Source organism: Podarcis raffonei, chromosome 13 (assembly GCF_027172205.1).
Source record: "Podarcis raffonei isolate rPodRaf1 chromosome 13, rPodRaf1.pri, whole genome shotgun sequence".
Taxonomy (NCBI): Eukaryota; Metazoa; Chordata; class Lepidosauria; order Squamata; family Lacertidae; genus Podarcis; species Podarcis raffonei.
The window spans coordinates 10,005,978-10,029,906 of record NC_070614.1 but is presented as its reverse complement, the minus strand read 5'-3'; the positions used below and the strand labels follow the sequence as shown (position 1 = coordinate 10,029,906).

Genomic DNA, 23,929 nt, shown 5'->3' with positions numbered 1-23,929 from the left:
TCCACCCCCCTTTCTTTTTTCTTTCTTTTTTCTTCTCCCCCTAATGCCTCAACAAATGAAACGGATTTGTAAAAATGTTACATGGAAGAAGAAGAAAAAATACGAGGCACTACACTTCTGTAAAACAAGAAAATCCTTAATAAAAAATATTTTAAAAAAATTTGGAGGTCCACAACCTTTGGAGATTGGATTGGAGATTTCAAAAAGTGTCCTGGGTACCACCAAATATCCACTACATAGAAGCAAAACTGGTGGTAGTCTGTTGTTAGCCGTCCTGAGCCCAGCTTTGGCTGGGGAGGGTGGGATATAAATAAAATTTTATTATTATTATTAGTCAGAAACTGCCCTCTCTTCACTGTGTTGCAAAACACCTTTGCCCGCAAAGCAATTTAAACAAAAAAGCAGGAAACTCCTCTCTCCTCTGCCAACCAACTCGTCTTCTCCCCCTCACTAAAAGAGGGGTAGACCTTAATTTGTAAAATAAATTGAGAGGGACAGGAGACCTAGAGAAACTTTATGTTATGAACTGCCCTGAGATCTATGGGTATAGGGTGGTATACAAATTTATGTATTTAAAAAATGTCAGCTCCTCAAGATTCACCTTCTGTATCACCCAAAGAGGAAGGAAGGGTCACAAAGGGCTCCCTCCTTCTGAGAACCATTTTCAAAACACTGTTGACTTCAGTCAACTATCATCCAACTCTATCCTCTTTAGTCTGAAAACCAATGGGCTGCTCAGTCTTAAAATCCACCTTTTTGCTTTGTTTTGTTTTGACTATTTAAAATATTTGCACTCTGCCTTCTAATAAAACATTTTCATGGTGGCTTACAACATATATTTTAAAACAGCTAACAGTGCAGCAGCAATAACAGTGAACCAGGGAAAAAATGGGAGCATTTGCCAGCAACAGGAAAAACAACTCAAGAATAACCCAGAAGTGATTTCAGAAACCACTGGAAGTCCATGGGAGACCAAACAGTTTTTGACTAGGGTCTAAAGACCATCAGGCTCCTGCCAACCTAGCCGTTCGAAAACATGTCAAAGGGCAAGTAGATAAATAGGTACTGCTCCGGCGGGAAGATAAACGGTGTTTCCGTGCGCTGCTCTGGTTTCACCAGAAGCGGCTTAGTCATGCTGGCCACATGACCTGGAAGCTGTACGCCGGCTCCCTCAGCCAATAAAGCGAGATGAGCTCCGCAACCCCAGAGTCATCCATGACTGGACCTAACGGTCAGGGGTCCCTTTACCTTTAAAGACCATCAGGCAACCGGCAAGATGACAGGAGGAGTGATTTCCGTGGATGAGGTACCACTAGCAAAAAAGGCTCCAAGAACCAGCCATCCTGTCTCAGGAATAACATCTCCCCCCCCTCCCAGATTTTTGGCAGATTGTTGACTCAGTGGTGAAATAAAGACGATCTGCACACATGGCCCAAGGCACATATTTCTTTCTGATTGCCTTCAGACCCTCCAAGTGTCCCTATTTTCCAGGGACAATTCCAGATTTACAGAAGCCGTCCTGGTTTCTGATTTGATCCTGGAATGTCCCGCTTTTCCATAGGATGTCCCTGTTTTCGTCAGAGAAATGTTGGAGGTTATGGAGTCATGCAACCCCCCAAGCCAAGGAGATAAGTAACTAACCAACCTTTAGAAGACATCTGAAGGCAGCCCTATAGGGATTTTTTTTTTTAAAGCCTAATGTTTTATTAAGTTTTTATATATGTTGTAAGCCACCCAGAATGGCTGGGGCAACCCAGTCAGATGGGTGGGCTATGTATAAACAAACAAACAAACAAACAAACAAACAAACAAACAAACAAGTAAAGGAATAAGACATCCCTAATAGGAGGCGGGTGGTGCTGGGGTCTGAACCACAGAGCCTAGGGCTTGCTGATCAGAAGGTCAACGGTTCGAATCCCCGCGACGGGGTAAACTCCCGTTGCTCGGTCGCTGCTCCTGCCAACCTAGCAGTTCGAAAGCACGTCAAAGTGCAAGTAGATAAATAGGTACCACTCTGGCGGGAAGGTAAAGAGCATTTCTGTGCTGCTCTGATTCACCAGAAGTGGCTTAGTCATGCTGGCCACATGACCCAGGAAAACTGTTTGCTGATAAAAGTCGCCTCCCTCGGTCAGTAAAGCGAGATGAGCGCCGCAACCCCAGAGTCATCCATGACTGGACTTAACGGTCAGGGGTCCCCTTACCTTTAATTTCATCACAGAAATGTTGGAGGGCATGTGCCTCACATATTCTGGGACAGGCTAAAATGGGCAGAGCCCAAACATTCTGACAGGGCTGGAGTTGAAGATGATAGTCTGGCTTTCAAAACAACTAGGGGCTCATGCAAACTTCCTTTTGCACTGCACTTTTCGCACTTTAAAGCTCTGTGTTTGAGCCATAGCTGTCAACTTTTCCCTTTTCGTGCGAGGAATCCTATTCGGAATAAGGGAATTTCCCTTCAAAAAAGTGAAATGTTTACAGCTATGGTTTGAACATTTGGGGTTTTTTTGTCCTGGCACTTTCCCCTAGCAAACTGATGTTTTTTACCACTGAATCAGAGTAGACAACAATCCACAGAAAGCCCAATTGCTGTTTGCTCTGATCCAGCAGTAAATTGTGGGTTTTCCCAGGGAAAGCACCAGGACCTCCCCCCCAAAAAAGAAAAACACACACACACTGCTCAGACATGGAGCTTTAAAGCCCAGACCAGTGCCTAGAAACATGGTACAAAAGGAAGCCTGGATGAGGCCTCAGTGGACATCCATCTTGGAAGCCCCCTGCGCCATCCCAGCAATCTATTTTCTGAAAGAGAGACAGAAGCAGGCATATCTGCCACTCTGGCCCCCGCCATCTGTTTGAAGGCTTCCTGGGGGCCTTAGCATCACTCACCTGCTTCAGAGCTGAAAGTGGAACAGTGGAAGATGAAGAAGAGGAGAAGGGGCAGAACTTTCTCCATTGGTGAGCTTCAAAAGTCTCTGTGGTAATTCAGAAGTCTGGTCCGGACTCAAGCGCTAGCAAGGGCTGCCGTCTGGATTCTGAAGGGGAGGCAGAGTGGTGTGAGGACCTTGGACTTCCTGGAGGGTGATATTAGCTGGCAATTTAGCTCAGGTGCGAGTCACGTGTGGGTGAGGTGGGAAATGAAAAGAAGCTAGAACTTCGCTTGCCAATGCGGAAGAGAAAAACAAGTCCAGGTTGGCACCTGGGATACCTTTTGCCACTTCTCAGCTGGACTCCTGAATGAAGGAAACACCCTTTGTCTGTGTGGCCAGGGGAGCCTTGAATTCCAAAAGTCAGCCAACGCATTAGCAAGGGTGAAGAACCCCTGGCCCTCAGGGCTATTTGGATCCACCAGGACTCCCCAGTTGGCCCATGAAACTGCTTTTGGCCAAGTCCCTCTCACCTTCCTACAGCCGACACCATATATGATCAGCTGCACCTACAAAGACCTGTGTCAAAGAGCAACTATCAGTTGACTGTCAGGGCCTATAAGGAACCGCGTGTGAAGGAATGAGAGCCCTAACTTTTGCACAGAACTCAGTCATTTAGATGAGTGCATCATCCTGTCAATCCATACTGTGCCATTGCCATAAACAAGGTGAAACTTTTTTTCAGGTAAGCCCAGGTATAATAATACAGTGGTACCTTGGGATGAGAACGGGATCCGTTCCAGAGCTCCGTTCGCATCCAGAAGCAAACGTAACTGGCGACGTCACATCTGCGCACACACGCGTCCCTTTTCACAGCTTCTGCGCATGCGCGTGACGGCATTTTGAGCGTCTGCGCATGCGCGAGCGACGAAACCCAGAAGTAACGCGCTCCGTTACTTCCGGGTTGCCGCGGAGCGCAACTCGAACGCGCTCAACATGAAGCATATTCAACCCGAGGTATGACTGTAATAGTAATAGTAATAATAATAATAATACAGTGGTACCTCGTGTTACAGACGCTTCAAGTTACAGATGCTTCAGGTTACAGACTCTGCTAACCCAGAAATAGTACCTTAGGTTAAGAACTTTGCTTCAGGATGAGAACAGAAATTGTGCTCCGGCGGCGTGGTGGCAGCGGGAGGCCCCATTAGCTAAAGTGGTACAACATCTCCAGTCAGATATCAAAGGGAAGTTTCTTGCCAATGCAGTTGGGACTTTGGCATGATTTCTCATTGAGCAAAGAGCACCTAATTGCCTAATTTGCATTAAAAATAATAATTCCAGTAAGAACTCATAATCTATAAGTAGCGATAAAGAATTATAAAGTGGGGAAAGGGCTCAAAAGTTCAACCAGGATGAAGGAAGTCCACCACTGTGGCACTCTGAGAGGTGCTATCCAGTATAAAATCACACCTATTATGCCAGTTCAATAGACCCAACAGTAGAAAATTATCAGTGGGGAAATGATCTATAATGAAAATACAGGGGCAAAAAATAGAGGCATTCTTTTTAAGCTCCCAGGGGCCAGAAAAGTATATTTATGTATACAACTACAGCAGCTTGGATTTTGTTAGCCCAAAAATGGAGGGTGGGAGAGGACCAAGAGAAGGAGGAACGGCAGCTAAAAATGATGGAGAATGCAGCATTAGCAAGGCTAACCAGCAGGGTGACAGAACAACAAGTTCGAGTTTATAAAGAGGAATGGAAAATATTTGTGGAGTATCTCGAAAATAATCGTAAGCAAGTGAAAACGCAAGCAGGATTAATGTAAACTCAGCAGTATAACTATGTTTGAGGTGATGCGAAAAGGAGGGGAAATTGATTGGTGGGAATAGACCAGGCATGTCCAAAGTCCGGCCTGGGGGCCACTTGCGGCCCCCGGGCTGCTTTCAAACGGCCACCCAGGCAATTTTGAAAAAGCAACCTCTTGCGGCACCCAAGCGCCTGCCCACCAAAGCCATTTCCTTTTTGCGAGCTCTCCCCTCTGCGCAGGGGGCGTGGCTAGCCCCACGCCATTAGGGAGTAAAATTGGTTACTTAATTGAGAAGGGGATTGTAACAAAAGCACTGGGGCCTAATTTGAGTAGTAGAGTGTCTGGTATCTGGTGGGCAGACCAAAAGCACTCATCAGGAGAGCTTTGAGATTCAGGTGAGCGTCAGATGCCTTGTCAATCCCAGCAGGTATAAAACAGGCCGTGGGCTGCCTGAAGATCCAACCTATCCATTCTTCAGGAAATCAACCCTGAGTGTTCACTGGAAGGACAGATCCTGAAGCTGAGGCTCCAATACTTTGGCCACCTCATGAGAAGAGAAGACTCCCTGGAAAAGACCCTGATGTTGGGAAAGATGGAGGGCACAAGGAGAAGGGGACAACAGAGGACGAGATGGCTGGACAGTGTTCTCGAAGCTACCAGCATGAGTTTGACCAAACTGCGGGAAGCAGTGGAAGACAGGAGGGCCTGGCATGCTCTGGTCCATGGGGTTACGAAGAGTCGAACACGACTAAACAACTAAACAACAACAACAACAACAACCATATAGGAACATAGAAAGCTGCCTTATACTAAGTCAGACCATTAGTCCATTTTGCCCAGCATTGTCTGCAGTGCTCTCCAGGATTTCAGACAGAAGCTCTCCAGGATTTCAGACAGGGATTTCTTCTAGCTCTACCTGGAGATGCCGGAAACCGAACCCAGAACCTTCTGCTGGCAAGGCGCATGCTCTGTCACTGAGCTATGACACGTCCCCTAAGTAGCAGCTGGGGACAAAACAGCAAAGGCTAGCCTACGGGTGAATTTCCCAGGGCATCCTGGATGGACTGTTGATTTAATGCCCCAACATTTGTGATCAAAGCAGAATTGTGGGGTGACATGCCTGGAAGTGGCCATGTGTTTGCCCCCTCAAGGTTGGGCTGGCCTAGGGAGACGACAGGTTGCTTGGATCATGCCACATAGGATGGGCCTATGGGTAGAGATCCGGGAAGCGGATTCCATGCTTATCTCCTGGTTGCAATGGGCAGTGTCCTTGATATTGCTCAAATGCTATTCATAGCCCAGGACTGTGTCTCAAGCTGCGTCATGAATGATACACTGCTTGATGATAATTGCCCAGCGAAAGAGGAACAGGGTGAGGCCCATTCCTCAGTGTGTCGAGAGCGGTGTCCTCTGTGTTGTGGCAAAATGCCTGGGCTGAAGCCAATTAATGTCTCCAAGTAATTTGGCTTCCAGTTGAGTAAATAATAGCTGTTATGGGAAGTGAGACTTTGGAACCAAGTTTATTCCCATTCCTTAGCCTTGGGTGTGAGTTTCGCAGCAGTCCCATCATTTTCCAATTGTTTTTGTCTCCTGTCCTCCTTTACTGACATTTGCACCCATCCCTTTGCTGAACCGCACGCCAGTACTTCTAATGCGTTGCTTTCGCTGAAGCCTGGAGAGCGAGAGGGGTCGGTATGCACCGACCCCTCTTGCTCTCCAGGCTTCAGGGATAGCCGCCTGAAGCCTTTGGAGCGCAGCGGGAACTCGCGCTGTGCTCCGAAGGCTTCAGGTTCCTTTTGCTGAAGCCAGGAGAGCAAGACTCTCCTGGCTTCAGCAGAGAGGGAGAGCTGTGCAGCGCCCCTTCAGCGAAGCAGGAGGAGAAATGGAAGGGGCTCCGTTTCTCCTGCCGCTCCGCTGAAGGGGCGCTGAGCAGAGAGGGGGAGAATTCCCCCCCCCATTCTCCCCCTCTAAAACAAGGTGCGTCCTATTGCCGGGTGTGTCCTATAGAGCGAAAAATACGGTAACCAACAGGAGAGGCTAATCTCTCTCTCTCTCACACATACTTCCTTCAGTCCTCATTATTCTGCCACAAGCACGCTGTGAAGTGGGCACAGTGCATTGCTCTGCCTTGATGGAATCACAGTCCTTGAAATATACTCGGAGTCGAGAGTGGATTTCATGCTCTTTACTCAGCTCATAGTGGTGAGGAGGAATGGAAGTTCTCCCAGAATGTCTGCTTTATATACATTATTTACACAATGGGCCCCACGTGATTGGCTAATTCCAGGATTCTCCTGTAGGCCAATCAGGTTGCGGATTCCCTTCCACCTGGAGCTGGATTGGGTGGCTCCTGTGGACCAATCAGACTGCTGCATTCTGGATCCTATTGTTCTAGGACCAATCAGACTGCTGCATCTGAATCCTATTGTTCTAGGACCAATCAGACTGCTGCATCTGAATCCTATTGTTCTAGGACCAATCAGACTGCTGCATCTGAATCCTATTGTTCTAGGACCAATCAGACTGCTGCATTCTGGATCCTATTGTTCTAGGACCAATCAGACTGCTGCATCTGAATCCTATTGTTCTAGGACCAATCAGACTGAATCCTATTGTTCTAGGACCAATCAGATTGCTGCATCTGAATCCTATTGTTCTAGGACCAATCAGACTGCTGCATCTGAATCCTATTGTTCTAGGACCAATCAGACTGCTGCATTCTGGATCCTATTTTTCTAGGACCAATCAGACTGCTGAATTCTGAATCCTATTGTTTTAGAACCAGTCAGACTACTGCATCTGAATCCTATTGTTCTAGGACCAGTCAGACTGCTGCATCCGAATCCTATTGTTCTAGGACCAATCAGACTTCTGCATCCGAATCCTATTGTTCAGGTCAGGACTGGATAGTTAGATTGCCTAGGCAAAGACTGGACACTGACTTTCAAGGCCACGTTGTGAGAAACATTGGGAACAGAGGAAAAATGCTCAGTTGGGGTCTGGGAAAATGTCCACTGAAGATCCACACATGCCGCACTTACTCTGTAGAGTATATTAGGAAGGACAGCTCCATGTGATACTCTCAGCCAAGCACTTAACTGAGAAAAGAACACAAAAGCCAAAAGCCAAAAGAAGGGTCTTCTCTTCAATAAATCGATCGCCACTTTGTCGTGGAACTGGCTCCAAAATCCACTTTTCTAGTAACAATGCATCTTGCTTGATTGCAGGACCATTTAAGTGGAAGAATAATACTCCAACCTCACATACTTATTTGCAAACAAATGCAAAGGGTGCTCTGGCTTGATGTAAGGTGCTGTGATTACGTGACCAGTAAACCATCACCCCACCTTCTCTATCACTTTTGAGCCTGTGAAAAGCAGGACCATCAGCGCTATGAGAATGACACAGGAGACCCCTACGGAAAGCAGGTAGCTGTGGGCTGCCCTGTTTGAAAGTCTTGACGACAAAACCACAACCTTTGAGAACTCTGAACCAGATTGAGCAGGGAAAAACAACCTATAAATGTATTTTGGGGGCACCAGAGGGTGCTGTGGCTTTCACCAATTCCACATATTTCCATGCTGTTTGTTACCCATAGAGGCAGGAAAAGTATTAGATCAAGGGCGCTTTCTAGTATCTTTCTGCCCATGTAATAAACACACTGTTGTGACTCAGAAGTGCTGTAGTGGAGCAGGAACTGCGGAGTGAGGACTGCAGATCATTAAAAAAAAAATTCAGATCAGGAGCAACAGCATCATCTGCTAGAGCGACAGAGTGACAGTCCTTGTGTCAAAGAGACAGCCAGCAGTTCAAAGTTGGAGTTAACTCGCTACAGTCGTACCTTGGCTCCCAAACGCTTTGGGAGTCAAATGTTCCGGCTCCCGAACGATCGAAAACCGGAAGTGAGTGTTCTGGTTTTCGAACGTACTTTTGGAAGTCGAACGTCTGACAGGGCTTCTGCGGCTTCCGATTGGCTGCGCTTTGGTTTCTGAATGTTTTGGAAGTCAAACGGATTTCTGGAACGGATTCCATTCGACTTCTGAGGTATGACTGTACAGTCATACTTCGGGTTGAAGTAGCTTTGGGTTGAGCGTTTTCCGGTTGCGCTCTGCGGCGACCCGGAAGTAATGGAACGCGTTACTTCCGGGTTTCGCAGCTCGCACATGCGCAGACGCTCAAAATGACATCACGCCCATGCGCGGAAGTGGCAAATTGTGGCACGCGCAGACGCGGGTTGCGTTTGCTTCAGGATGCAAACGGGGCTCCGGAACGGATCCCGTTCGCATCCAGAGGTACCACTGTATTAGCCAAAACAGGATCTACACAGGAGTGTCAGGCCTAAGGAGCACCACAACTCTTCTCCGGCAGGTCTTGCCCCCATGAAGGAGTTGTGGAGACTGAAAGTCCCCACCTCCCCACTGCTCACGTAAGTCCCCTCCTCTCCAGGACCTTTTACAAGCAATCGGAGACTGCGCCTGCCGCAGCTACTCCCATTTCAGCTCTCTTCTGGTTCCGGGAGACAAGTGCTTGTCGCAGTAGAAGGGGGAAACACCCGTACCTCTTCACCAGCTGGACTCATCTCTGCCTCCCTCTTCCCCTGCTTCAACTTCTGCCTCCAATTCTGGACTTCCTTCTGTCACTGACTCTCCCAGCTCACTAAGCCCTGTTACCTCTTCCAATACCTCTTCTTCCCTTCTCCCTCTGACCACTCATCGTCATCCCACCACGAATCCCCAGGCTCTGAGGACTCTTCCTTTGGTGGTTCCCCAGCAGATTCCTTCGACCATTCCTCTGTGTCCAACCAGCCCATGACACCTTGGAACTGTTCCCAAGCCACATATCCTTTCCTCAGCCCTCACTGAGCCTGCTATACACCCTCTTTTTGTGTTTTTGCCTTGCTGGAATATACCCTTGAGCTCTGATGATGCCTTTTAGTTGCTGTGATGGAGGACAGAGAGGGGGTGGCTGAGAGGGTGTATAGAAACAAGCCTACTGTTTGAGTGTGTGCTGCAAATGTAGAAGGACAGAAAGAACATTTTTTCCTATGTGGTGGGCTTGCAAAAAAGTCAAGGGCCATTGGGAAATGATTTATAATGAGATAAAGAATTTGTTTAAGATGATGTTCCTCAAGGAACCTGAAGCTTTTCTCTGAGGAAACAGATATACAGAAAAAAGTTGGTTAATTTATTTATGGGTGCAATGACAGCAGCAACAATATTGTATGCTCAAAACTAGAAACAGGATTAGGTTCCCACAAAGGAAGAATGGCTTATGAAAATGATGGAGTATGCTGAACAGGCAAAGCTAACAGCAAAATTTAGGCATCAAAATGACAAAACATTATTTGAGGATTGGAAACCTTTTGTAGATATCTAAAGAACTATTATAATTCCATGAAAACATGGGCAGGATTTGAGATGTGAGGAACAGTAGAAAGACATTCAGGCTAATAGCTCATGATGTATACATGGAGTGTTGTAAGTTAAAATATTCAGCATTAAAAGATAAACATAGAACAGTGGGGGTGGAATGGGACGTCAATGGATAAATTAAACGTAATGTTGATGGTAAAGTATGTAAATTTTGGGAAACTAAATAAACGTTGAAAGAAAGAAAGAAAGAAAGAAAGAAAGAAAGAAAGAAAGAAAGAAGTCTACTGTATAAAGATAAATTTAGGGAAGTTTTTAATGTTTGATGTTTTATTGCTTTTTTATTACATTATGGCTCAGAGTGGTTGGGGAAACCCAGCCAGATTGGGGGGGGTTATAAATATTAAATAATTATTATTACATTATTATTACAAATTAAAAAATTATTACTCCACCCACTTTTGTTCCCGGCCCTGCTCCCCACTGGGCTGTGGCCCTCAAAACACTACCCAGAATAGAATGTGAACTTCAGGCTGAGAAGGATTCTGCACCCATATGGTAGGAAATTGATATTTATTTCCTCAAACTGATGCAGGCTTGTCGACTTGTATGAGCACGATATTTCGTGGCTGAGGAGATTCCCCTTTCCCGACAGTTGGTGTGTCTCTTCCAACTTTCACAGTCGCCTAGTGCAAAGCTCCCACGACGCTCCTAAAAAAGGACAGTCATCCCCACCACATGACAGCGTGTAATTTTAGAGAAATGTCTCCCCTCCTTTCAGTTCCTTTGGTGCCCCACCTTTCATTGTCACATTCGGTCAGCGCTTACTCAATTCCCTCCAAGGCTCAGTGCACATCATACATCTCCCCCTCTCCCCTGCCAAAAAAAGAGAGGGGGAAAATAATTGTGAGGTCTGTAGTTTAGCCTGTTAACGGAGAAATCCGAGGGCTCCCTTGGACAATAACAAAGACACCAACCAGGATAACTTGGAGCAAAACAGCAGCCTGTAGGTTTGGCCTTTATGGGATACTGTCGCGACAGGACTCCCACCCGCAACAAGATGAAGCAAAATGGAAGCCCAGGACAAAAGAAGACCCCAACTTTTATTAGTTACTAATCCCCCAAACTACACCCCTAAGACTACATCACAACTACATCACAAAAAGGAGGGGTTGAGGGAGGAGTTGTGGAGGTAACCCGAATATCTTGTCACCTGGCTGGTTCCTCCTTTCCCCCTCCCCATGAGTACTTTCCAGGTGACAAAGGGGAGTTTGCAGTTTCCTGCCCCCAGAGGGAAGAGCTGATCATTGTCCTTTGTTCCAGTCTGTGCTGAATCCACTCCCATATGCAAGTTCTTTGTGACCTTGATGGTCTTCTGTCTAGGACCATCAGGGCTGGCATAGCAACTGGGCAGGGCTCCTGTGGATGTGCTGGTAGGCTCAAGGGATTATGGTGGCCTGTATCAAACCTTCCCCATTTTGTAGTCCTTCCTTCATGGAGTAAAATAAAAGTGGAACGGTGCAGATCCGACGTATGGTTGATTTTCTATGAATTTATAACAGAAGCGTAGCGTATGTCGTGCGTGAGTGTGAGTGAGTGAGTGAGTGAGTGTGAAGTTTGTACAAACTGAATGATTCGGGGGGAGTTTCCTGTGACAAGCCCTCACAGAACTACAATTCCCAGCACCTTTAACAAGCTACAGGTCCCAGGAAGGATGCTTTAAATGTACGGTGTTTCTGTTTGCACTTTCAGGGTGCTATTGGGAGGGAGATGAATCATGACCCGTCTCTTCTCCTCTCTCCACGGTGGTGTTTTGTTTTCTTTTTCTCGCACGGCTGATTGTGCAATTTCCCTCGGCATCCATACTGTTGGGGCGGGCAGTGAAACAAGCCGATATGATTCCATGCCCCAGTGAGGAAGGAAGGAAGGAAAACACCACCCGTCCGCAGGAAAAATGAAAGACAAAGGGAGCAGGGAGCCAGAGAAGGCAGCTTCAGTGTGTGCGTTCCTCCCTCCTATTATGCACACACTGAGAGGAGCATATGAACATGGAGGCCCTGAGTGCAAACATTTGCAATATAATTAGTGGTGATGAAGGGAGAAAACTTCCCGGTTTACTTTGTCAACTTTCTGTGTGTGTGTATAAATAGACAGATAGACAGATGGACACAAAGACAGACAGACAGACAGACAGATGATAAATAGAGTCCACAACATACACATATTTAATGTGTTCATTCAGTTGTACGCACTTGACAAAAAATAAATAAAATAAAATAAAAAGGGGGCGGGGTTAAAAGACCAGCCATCCCACCTGCCATTGAACCCAATGTGTTTTGACGATATGCAGTTTTGTGGATTGACTTCTGCACGAAATAAGAGAATTTCACAAAACCAATACAGTGGTATGTCAGGTTAAGTATTTAATTCGTTCTGGAGGTCTGTTCTTAACCTGAAACTGTTCTTAACCTGAAGCACCACGGGGCCTCCCGTTGCTGCTGCACTGCCGGAGCACAATTTCTGTTCTTATCCTGAAGCAAAGTTCCTAACCCGAGGTACTATTTCTGGGTTAGTGGAGTCTGTAACCTGAAGCATATGTAACCTGAGGCGTATGTAACCCGAGGTACCACTGTACAACTGAAATAACTGAGGAGAGATAAAGGAAAGTGCGCAGTCGAAAATGGAATTTATTAACCACAACGGGGTGATTGGAAGTCATGTTGGAATTAGTTATGTATGAATCTAAATCTTCTTTTTTTGTAATATGGATTGATTTTGGATTGTTTTTGTTGACTGTTTTGTTTTGTTTTTAAAATCAATAAAGCATAAAAAAGACTATATGTGATTTTGGCATTAGGCATGCAGAGGCAAATTTATGGGAGCGCGACTGGTTTGGTCGCACTGAGCACAGAGCCTTGCGGCTGCCATAGGACTGCTGCAACGGTGTCGATCTAATAAATAAGGGAGGAATAAGAAGGACCCTGAACCCATATCTTGTATGTAAATACACAGCTTTATTGGTTTATGGGGTCAATAGAAACTTCATGCACTTCGAGAGCAGCAGAGAGGGGAGGAGGCTGTATGGAGCTTTGCTACGTAAAAGGAGAAGGCCTAACTTGGTCTGCTCATATCTATTGTATAATCTTTTAACTGTCGTGATTTATCACAGAATTGTAGAGTTGGGAAACCCAAGGGTCATCTAGTCCAACCCCCTGAAATGCAGAATCACAGCTAAAGAATTCCCAGCAGATGACCAGAGAAAACCACCTGGAAACCAATTCTGTCAAGCACCTAGGACATTCTCACTGAAGATTTTCAGCAGTAGCTACTACAATTCCCAGAAGCTAAGACAGTTAGGCCCCATTAAAAATCCCGAAGCTTATCTGTTAGGGTTGGTGGGCAAAGATATACCACATATGAAAAAAAATAAATCTTTTTATATGCAACAACAGCTGCCAGGGTAGTGATTGCTACTAAATGGAAATCTCAAGACATACCAACAAAGGAAGAGTGGATTTGTAAATTAAGTGAGTATATAGAATGGGCAAAATTAACTTCAATTATAAGATATCAATCAAATCAAAAGTTAGGAATGGAGTGGAGGTATTCTGAAGATTATATGTCAAAATATTGTTCTAAAAATGGCGTGTTAATAGGCTTGGAATAAAAAATGTAAGCAATAACAAAACAAAGAAAGGAAGGAGGAAAAATCAGAATTTAACAAAAATAATTTATTATAGAATGCAAGGAGAAAAGGTAGAAAGAAATATAAAGAAGTCGAAGAAGAAGAGGGTGGGTGGGTGGTGTATAATTATGCAGCTGTTGTAATTTAGATATTATATTTTATGTGAGGGACTCATTGGGGATTTTGGTTATTATGTATATATGTTAAGTTTCAATAAAGATCTAAAGAAAAAAGGGAAGAAAAGAGCTGCTTAAGTTGGGCGTTTGCTTCAATGACAAAAGGTTCAGGGGTTTGCCTTTCTGTGCCTCCTCCCTTTAGCAACAACTCGTAAAATGCCCCAATACTTTCCCCGTTCAAAGTCTTCAGATTCAGCCTCCGGCACAGTGGCTCATCCCAGGGTGTGGTGTCAGAGTAGAAGGGCCCAATCCCATGGGAAGAAAGAGAGGAGGATGTGATGGCGTTGCAAGCCGCTGGACCACGTGGACCCCGGCTGCTCGAAGGCCGGGGACTCAGAATTTCATTTCGCCATCCTTGCTCTTCAGAACAACCAGGGTTACCAAGAAAGGGATGAGGCAGATCGGGGTGATGATCAGAGGCAGCAAAATGTCATCCGGGGGGTCCTGCAGGGCGTTGCGCACGCTGCAGTTGAGGAAGTACATCCTGTGGCCATACGTGATGTAGTTGTGAGCCAAGGTGTTGGGGTAACCGTACTTCAGGCGTTCTGCCCATCTTTCCAGGCACCCCCGCAATTCATTGTATGGCCTGTGGAGTTGATCAACAGAGGGAGGAATTCAGGATTTGGAGCATTAGATACAGTAGAAACTGGGGGAAGCTGTGCTCTTAACCCTCAGAAAGAAACCTTGCACTATAACCTTTCTAAAGGGTGGTGCTGTGGGTTAAACCACAGAGCCTAGGACTTGCCGATCAGAAGGTCAGTGGTTCGAATCCCCGCGACAGAGTGAGCTCCCGTTGCTCGGTCCCTGCTCCTGCCAACCTAGCAGTTCGAAAGCACGTCAAAGTGCAAGTAGATAAATAGGTACCGCTCCGGCGGGAAGGTAAGCGGCGTTTCCTGTGCTGCTCTGGTTCGCCAGAAGCGGCTTAGTCATGCTGGCCACATGATCTGGAAGCTGTACGCCGTCTCCCTCGGCCAGTAAAGCGAGATGAGCACCGCAACCCCAGAGTCGGTCACGACTGGACCTAATGGTCAGGGGTCCCTTTACCTTTTTATTCCATCATCATCATCATCATCATCATCATCATCATCATCATTTTATTGTTTATTCCCTTCCCACCTGACTGTGCTGCCCCAACCACTCTGGGTGCCTTCCAACATATATAAAAACATAATAAAACATTAAATGTTGAAAAAACCTTTGCTATAAAAGGCTGCCTTCAGATGTCTTCTAAAGGTTGTATAGCAGGGTTGTATACCTAATGGTCAGGGGTCCCTTTACCTTTACAACCTTTCTAAGTGGCTATTAAAATGTCTACCTTCACAGGTGGAAGGACCCTGTGTGAAAGGCAGGGAAGGGGAGACCTCACAGGTAAGAGGCTGTGAGGAGAAGAGCGGTCCCAGGTGAGAGCTAGGAGGGCTCACCTGTTTATGCATGGGATAAAAGTTAAGATGCCGCAGCGAGAGAGGACTGGTGTAGTTTTCTTTCTCTTTTCTTCTTCATTTAGTTCCCTTTCTATTATTTCTTGTAGATTAGTTTGTTTTTCTCTTATTCTGTCGTGAAAATCTCAATAAAAGTATACCTGAAGGAGCGTCTCCACCTCCATCGTTCTGCCCGGACACTGAGGTCCAGCTCCGAGGGCCTTCTGGCGGTTCCCTCACTGCGAGAAGCCAAGTTACAGGGCAGAGGGCCTTCTCCGTAGTGGCGCCCGCCCTGTGGAACGCCTTCCCACCAGATGTCAAAGAGAAAAACAAACTACCAAACTTTTAGAAGATATCTGAAGGCAGCCCTGTTTAAGTAAGTTTTTAATGTTTGGTGTTGTTGGTTTTTTATTACTGTTACTGGTGTTCTGTTGGGAGCCACTCAGAGTGGCTGGGGAAATACAGCCAGATGGGTGGGGTAGAAATAATAATAATAATAATAATAATAATAATAATAATAATAATAATTGTTAAAAACTTCATAGTAAAATGTCTGCCCACATTTCACACCAGCTTCCCTGCTGTAGAAACCTTGCGCATTGCAGAAGGATTTTGAGCCACATTCTGCATTTGGGGTGGTCATGTGTCTGACTTTACAGGGGTCAGTCATCTATTGCCCTCTGTTTGAATGAGTTCTTTTGCTGAAGAGCTGTCATGTGGCCAGCATGACTAAACCGCTTTTGGCGCAACGGGACACCGTGACGGAAACCAGAGCGCACGGAAAAGCCGTTTACCTTCCCGCCAAAGTGGTACCTATTTATCTACTTGCACTGGCATGCTTTCGAACTGCTAGGTTGGCAGGAGCTGGGGCAGAGCAACGGGAGCTCACCCGGTTGCAGGGATTTGAACCGCCAACCTTCTGATCAGCAAGCCCAAGAGGCTCAGTGGTTTAGACTACAGTCTAAATAGCATTATTATTATTATTATTATTATTATTATTATTATTATTGCTGTTCAGATAAACAGCATGTAACATTTGATTTTGGCCTTAAGACTGTTATCGATACATCTCAAAATTTCTTTATGAATTGTGGCAGAGTCAACATCTGAACGTCGTAACTCCAGAATTTCATATTCCTTATTTGACCCCCGAAAGAAACTGGCACAACTTTTGTTTACCATTCTCAACCACCCCTTACCCAGTGGAAAAGCTCCGTTCTTCATTACCTTCTAATGACCATCCACTCACACCAGTGCTCCTCTGTGATGTTGGCCATCTGCTTCTCAAAGTCTCTCCAGCAATCTGCCACGAGGATACTGTAAACTAGAGGGGGGCGAAGCAAAGCATAATGAGTAATGCCCTTTGTGTGTGTGACGCAGCATGGTAAGGGTAGCGGTGGAGGAAGCAGGGGTCTGGCTGTGTCGTGTGATACTGAAATCCAACGGTGGAAAGGAGGAATTGTGAAGAAATTTGCACATGGGCCAACGAGTGAGAATATAACCAACATTCTGCCTTCTGAGGTACATGCCACAGGCAAGGAGGACGCCCCCATCTCAGATCTGACCTCAAAAAAAACAGGCAGTCATTTGTTTATCTTTCAAATCAAATAAAGGTAAAGGTAAAGGGACCCCTGACCATTAGGTCCAGTCGTGACTGGCTCTGGAGTTGCAGCGCTCATCTCGCTTTATTGGCCGAGGGAGCCGGCGTACAGCTTCTGAGTCATGTGGCCAGCATGACTAAGCCGCTTCTGGCGAACCAGAGCAGCGCACGGAAATACCGTTTACCTTCCCGCCGGAGCGGTACCTATTTATCTACTTGCACTTTGACGTGCTTTCGAACTGCTAGGTTGGCAGGAGCAGGGTCTGCGCAACGGGAGCTCACCCCGTCGCAGGGATTCGAACCGCTGACCTTCTGATCGGCAAGTCCTAGGCTCTGTGGTTTAACCCACAGCGCCACCCGCGTCCTCATCAAATCAAACAGCACAGCAATTATTCAGGACAGCACTGAGTCAACATTTTCACTTGTCTCTTCTCAAAGTGGCTCGCAATGGCAGGTGTATGGAAACAGTTATGGCTGCAGGGTTTCCCAAAGCGAATCGCAGGTTCTGGGCTGCCACCTTGAATAAAATATTTGGGGGGGGGCAGATAAGCCACACGCCGCATAATAAGTCACAAGATGCACCACGCACACACCATTTGAATGGTAATGCCCACTGACTTGGGGTCGCCCAGCCCCCTCAAATATTTTATGGGGGGGCAAAAGGACCTCAGTCTCTAGTATTTAGCTGCTATGCACAGGTTCGTTCAATGGGAACTACTGGGAAAAAAGGTGAGGTTCCAATTTTTTTACTGCAGCCTGGGACAGTTGCTTCAGGTTGGAGTAGTCCTGGGGAATGTAGGGGCCATGAGAAAGAGTGGATCAGGGCCGGCTCAAGACATTTTTAGGCGCCTGAGGTGAACGCAAAATGCCATCTCCCTCCCTGCCATTAGGAGCAAAGGGGGAATAAAGATCTACATTGGGGTGTGCTGACCCTGTGAATCCTGCCGCCTGAGGCGGTTGCCTCATCTTGTCTCATGTGTGGGCTGGCCCTGTTTTGGTGCACCAAACAATGTTTTCTGTTTTGAGATGTAAACGGCCAGGTTTGTATACTGGGGATACTTTTGGATTGGTGCTGAAAGCAGAGGTGACCTCAGGAGCTCATTTTCAAACTTAGGCCAGAAGTGGGGAACCTGTGGCCTTCCAGATGTTGTTGGATGCCAGTTCCTACAAGCCCCAGTTTCCCACAAGCCCCTCCAACTGGAGGGTTGGTGATGGTCACGCACCTCAGGAAAGGCCTTTCTCAGACAAGAGGACTCAAGGAGCCAATGTTCTGACCCAAAGCGTCCTCATAACAAAGGGCATGTCACGGTGTGTCTAGAGGGAAGAAAAGGCGGTCTGTACATACTCAGAGGCATCAGAATTTCTGGGCTTTGCTATCATCTCACCATCGTCCAAGCTCAGCTTCATTTCGGGGCCCAGAAATGTAGCGTTTGGTCTTCCTTCGAGAGAGATGCTGGCGTTGCCAGGAGCTTCTGTGGTCCCATTATAAGCATCGAGCCTGATGGCCACTGCAGGTGAGACAGAGAGAGCAGAAGGAATGCAAGAAGAGTGGGGACAAGTGGATATTTTGGAACAGTCCCTCTGGAACATAGCTGTCAACCGTCCCTTATTTGGCGGGAAAGTCCCTTATCCCAGCGCCGTGTCCCGCTGCTGTCCCTTATTGATGATGTCCCTTAAATTTCCCAGGTTTCAAAGGAAGCAGCTCCTCTCCCTCCCTCCCTTCTGGCCAGGGAGGAGGGAGGCTCCAACTTGGTTGCTTGGCTGCGTTGCTCACCCAATAAGGAGTCTAACAACGACTGGGGGGGTGGAGCTTGCATGCCTTGTGCCAATCAAATCGGCCGCGTTGCCTGGGGACTCGCCTTTGCTCAGCACTTCTCAGCGGAGAGGTGACGGTGGTTTTCCTTGCTGCATCCCCTTTGCCGGGTTGCTGCGCTGTGGGAACCACCGCTTGAGGCTTCGTTTGGCTGCTGGCTGGGCTTTCTGCCTTTGGCTTGGAGGGGCTCAGAAGTCGAACATACCTGTGCTCTGAAAATCCCTTATTTTGGCTGCTGATCCCTTATTTTCAAATCTGTAAGGTGACAGCTATGCTCTGGAACCGTTGAGGGAACGGAATTGGGTTCAGGACAAACATGTCTGGTATTCCAGCAAGCAGGCTAGACATTTGGAGCACAGCATTGGCAAGGTGGGAAAGAGTTAAGCACTCCTTCCTGCCTTCTAAATGTCCCTTTCCTGAAGCTCTCCCCCCCCCAATAAGCATGTACTTAGCCAATGCTTTGTAGCCTGCTAGAACAGGAAGGTTTCCTCCTTCACTTACTTCCTCTGGAGTTTAAGAAGCTGCTACAGCCAGGGACAGGGCATTGTGTACAAAAATCAATGTGAACTGTGGTGACTCTGTAAATGAGTTGTGTTTACACTGAGCCATGTCTACCGCTCTGAGATTTTTGAAATATCAATATATAGTTGTGAGTTTGGTTTTTTTGCAGGAGGTGGGTGTTAGGCTATATTTCTGAGTCCCTCAAAATTCCTGGATCCGGCAAGAGAGACTCTTTATTTATATATATATATTTTTTTACAAAGTAATAATCATAAATAAATAAGAATAAAAATGCGCACCCCACCACCAAGGCCATTCCATTGTAACTATCCGGACTCCCAGAATTTTGACACCTCTTGCGATGGTTTGACCCCTTTCCATTTTAACAGTACAGATTCTACAAACATCTCAAAATCATTTCTCCTGCATATTCCCCGTCTTACTTTAATGGCATGTGTTAATTTGTCATTAATAGCTATCTCCCACAGCTGTTTATACCATTCTTCCATTTTATATTCTGCTTGCCCCTTCCACTTCCTGGCTATAATAATTCGTGCAGCTGTCAGTAAATTTGTGAGCAAGTCCTTCATAGCCTGCGAACCTTCCACTCCATCATAAATTGATAATAATGCAACCTCTGGACAAGAGGGGCTCTTCTTACAGTTGTTGGTTCAAACCCCACGTTGGGCAAAATATTCCTGCATTGCAGGCAGTTGGACATAGATCAGGGATGTCCAACAGGTCGATCGCGATCTACTGGTAGATCCCCGCAAGGTTTTGGTAGATCGCAGCTGATCTCTGGATCCCTTTCCTTCGCTTTGCTAAAACTGACTCCTGCCCTGCCCCCTCGCCCTGCTCTCCATTGTTGTTTGATCTTTGAAAGGGAAGATAAAGCTTTCTCTGTGCTGCTGTTTTCATCCACAGCAATCTTTTTGTGAGTGACTTTACCCCTTTGTCCCTTGCCTTTAACACCCCCAAAACGGGGTTCTTCCCTCCCTAAAAAAAGCGCAACAACCTTGAGCTGCCCCCTCCCAAAAGGGGCTTTTCTCCTCCCTAAAAAAAGTTCAACAACTGAGCTGAACCCCCCAAAACCCCCCCACTGCCAGTTTTTAATTCTGATGGTAGATCGCAGCCTCCTGGGAGAAGGATGCGGGATAATATGAGATTGGTGATAGATGCCATAGAATATCTAGACATGAACCCAGGCAGCCTTCGTCTTAATTGATGCCAAAAAGGCTTTTGATAATGTCTCATGGTGATTTCTGGGAATTGGCCACCCCTGACATAGATGATCCTCGTGGCCCCTTCCAACTCTACAATTCTATAATTACTTTTGATTCCATTGTTGAAGTTGCCAGGCCAGCTTCTTGGTAATGTCCCTGAGTCATTGGTATAAGAAAGGAAGCTGCTCTGTGCCAGAGGACAAATGGGTGGGCCCCCTCTTTCACCCGGCTGGTAGTGAGAAGAATAAAGGCCAGATCAGGGATGGAAGCAGGCTTCTGGCAGAAGCCAGAGAGTGAGAGCCAGGCCTGATTTCTGCTTGAATCCAAGGCTGTGGCTAAGGGGGAAGCAAGACCCTCTGGGGTGTTCATGCTGTGAGCCTATCCATCATAGGCTCAGGTTGTACAGATGTGCAAATAAACCATATATCAGAAAGACACTGCAGTCTCCGCTGTCCCTCATTCCAAGGAATCCGAGCCCTGGGTAAGTGCTTCGAACCCCTGAGGTCTTGCACCTATTGGGCTGATATGCAACAATATAAATGCTTTTAAATAAACGAATTTCTAGCTGCCACATTTGAGACTGTAGCTGTGTACACACAATATCTTTATTGTGCGTTCAAAGCACCTTTTTTGCCCCTTGAGGAATTCTGGGCCCTGTAGTCTGTTCAGGGGTTTCTGGGAAATGCAGCTCAGGGATTACAGCGCCCAGAATTCTTTGAGGGAAAGACTGTGGTTTGAATGCCCTTTAAAGGCATAGAACGTATGCAGCCTGGGACGACATTTTCTTGACCAGGTTCTGTTTGAGCTGTGAGCATATTTGCGTTTCCTTGTGACGTATAGCTGGAATCACTTTCTTGTGCCATTCCGGGCAGATTTGCTCGATAGTCACTTTTTCTGCAATTCACCTCTTTCTGTATTCCGCCTGCTCTTTGCTTGTGGCACGCTGTAGTTTGGATCATGTGAGTTGATCTCTGAGAGGAATCGGGTGGGCGGCCATACCTGGCAACAGAAGGGCTCTGCCCCCTTCAGCACTGTAATTCTAGGAATGTTCAGTGCCCACCTGAAGCTGAACTGGCTTGCAGCAGGCAGGCGAAACCCCCGTCAGGAATGCCCTCATGAAGGCACTTGAAGGAAGCCTGCATGGTGCAGTGGTTAGAGCTGTTGATTAAGGACTGGGAAGATCCAGGTCTCCACTCAATCATAATACGCACTGGGTGGCATTGGGCCGCTCACAATGTTTCAGTCTAATCTACCTCACAGGGTTGTTATGAGTTGGGCTGGGCGATAATCTGGTTTTCAACATTGCGATATATCACCAGCTAAACTTCGTGATATAGTGGTACCTCTGGTTAAGTACTTAATTCGTTCCGGAGGTCCGTTCTTAACCTGAAACCATTCTTAACCTGAGGTAACATTTTAGCTAATGGGGGCCTCCCACTGCTGCCACACGATTTTTGTTCTCATCCTGAGGTAAAGTTCTTAACCCGAGGTACTACTTCCGGGTTTGTGGAGTCTCTAACCCAAAGTATTTGTAACCTGAGGGGTTACAGACTCCGCTAACCCAGAAATAGTACCTCAGGTTAAGAACTTTGCTTCAGGATGAGAACAGAAATCACACGGCAGTGGCATGGTGGCAACGGGAGGCCCCATTAGCTAAAGTGGTACCTCAGGTTGAGAATGGTTTCAGTTTAAGAACGGACCTCCAGAACGAATTAAGTTCTTAACCTGAGATACCACTGTACTGATATATTACAATGTCTGAAATAAGGGTGGAGCTATGTAGATTCATTGGCAGGCTTCGCGATTTTCCCCACATTGTGACATTTGCATGGCACACACACACACACACACACACACACACACACACACACACACACACATCATGGTCAAAAATTTTGAAGCCAATATCATGATATGGACTTGAAACCGATTTGGGACGATATATCAATATATCCCCCCAGTCCTAGTTATGAGGCTGAGATGTAGGGAGAGAGGGCAACCATGCACATTGCCTTGAGCTTCATGGAGGAAAGGCAAGATATAAATGTAATAAATAATAAATCCGTAGAGGTGAGATAGCCCTGCAAAAACAGTTCACCACAGGAGTGTTGTTTCCCTAGAGAAGTCGCTGTAAGCCTCAACTTGGAAAACGGAGGAAGTCGCCCAAATATTTAATAACACAGAAAGAAATTGCCTCCTGCCTCAGAGAAGGGCAAATTCTCCCAAGGCTCCTGTACCTCAAAGTGTGGCTGGGCTGAGTATTTGGGGAGTCAGAAATACCAGCAAGACTGGAGTGAGAGGGGAAGGAAATGACAGTATCTAGATTCAGTACTATTTTTCTTTCTTAAAAAAATGTTTAGGGGTACTCTCATTTTCCTACTCATATTGAAATACTGCCCCTCAATGAGGCCAAACTTAGATTTACAAAATGTTTAGGGGTATGTGTACCCCTGTGTCTCCCCCAGAAAAAAAGCGCTGCCTAGATCTCTGGGACATAATATTACTTTTGACTAGCCCTACTGAGACTGCGATGAACCTGGCCAGAAAAAGCACTGGAAGACAGCATGAAAGCAGGACAAATCATGCCTGAGAAACAAGGGTGAGTCTGTGTCTACGCAGAGTCCAGAAGCTACCTCAGAGCCAGGACAAGAGCTAAGAAATCGAATTCAGACAAAAAGCAGGATCTGAGACAAAGACTCTGAGAACTCTAGCTGACCTGCGGAGACTCTCAGAAGGGATACCCATCTCTCTACGGCAGACAACCTGTTGAGGATGGAGATTATCTCTGTTCTCCACAGCTCTGAGAACCCAAGCCCCTCTCGGCTGCTGAGCAGAAGCTTTCTGCTTCCCACCCGACGGCCACCCTGAAGTGCTACTCACCTGTAAAGACCACCAGAAGCAGCAGCAAGGGCAGACACCGGCCATCCATCTTGGTACACCCTGCCACTCTCAGCACAGCTGCCTGCTTCCTCCTGACCAGCTTGAGATTTGAATCGGAATAACAGGAAGCGCCTCCTTTCCTCTGACAGGGCTGGTGGTTGAGAGTGCGGCCGACATGTGAAAAATGAGATCCAGGAGCAAGCCTGGCTCCCAGGGGCTTTGCTTCAGTGAGGCTCAGTTCTCCTCCCTTGCTCCCACACCCATTTGGAGGCACCGGGACCCTGTAACCTCGGGGCAGCCACCTCGGGTCACCCTGCCTGGCAGCAGAGGAACGTTCTCCTCCGCAGCCCTTCCAACTTTTACAAGGCCCAGCCGGCCTTTGGATTGGCAATTTCCAAGTCGTTTCTGTCTGCCGGGTTGTGAAATCAAAGAGGCAGCTTGAAATGGGTAGCCAGGGCAGAGGGAAGAGAGGGGAACGCCTCTGGAAGCGAGACACTGGCTCTCTCTGTGTGTGTGTCTCCCGCGTGCAAAATCAGACAGGGGACAAGCAGCCCCGGGGGGCAACTCTGCACATCTGTGCAACTCAT

At 46.8% G+C, this 23,929-nt stretch overlaps 2 protein-coding genes across 5 annotated transcripts in view; one reads left to right on the top strand and one right to left on the bottom strand.

The window, feature by feature from the left end:
* The window catches only part of EZH1 (enhancer of zeste 1 polycomb repressive complex 2 subunit), a 258,699-nt gene that overhangs the window by 167,782 nt on the left and 66,988 nt on the right, over positions 1–23,929 (top strand). The window lies entirely within an intron of this gene.
* Positions 13,994–23,841, bottom strand: RAMP2 (receptor activity modifying protein 2). The gene is made up of 4 exons (XM_053361955.1): positions 23,343–23,841; positions 18,311–18,433; positions 16,553–16,649; positions 13,994–14,493 (listed from the first exon to the last, which is right to left on the bottom strand). Exons 1-4 carry the CDS (start codon positions 23,389–23,391, stop codon positions 14,241–14,243), a joined length of 522 nt encoding a protein of 173 aa, XP_053217930.1. The 5' UTR covers positions 23,392–23,841; the 3' UTR covers positions 13,994–14,240.

Excerpts from the sequence above, each read along its gene's own strand:
- RAMP2 (XM_053361955.1), bottom strand. The coding sequence starts at position 23,391 with ATGGATGGCCGGTGTCTGCCCTTGCTGCTGCTTCTGGTGGTCTTTACA. Across the intron at positions 18,434-23,342 it reads GCTTCTGGTGGTCTTTACAG|TGGCCATCAGGCTCGATGCT; the intron begins GTGAGTAGCACT and ends TCTCACCTGCAG. Across the intron at positions 16,650-18,310 it reads GAAGCTGAGCTTGGACGATG|TTTACAGTATCCTCGTGGCA; the intron begins GTGAGATGATAG and ends GCCCCCCTCTAG.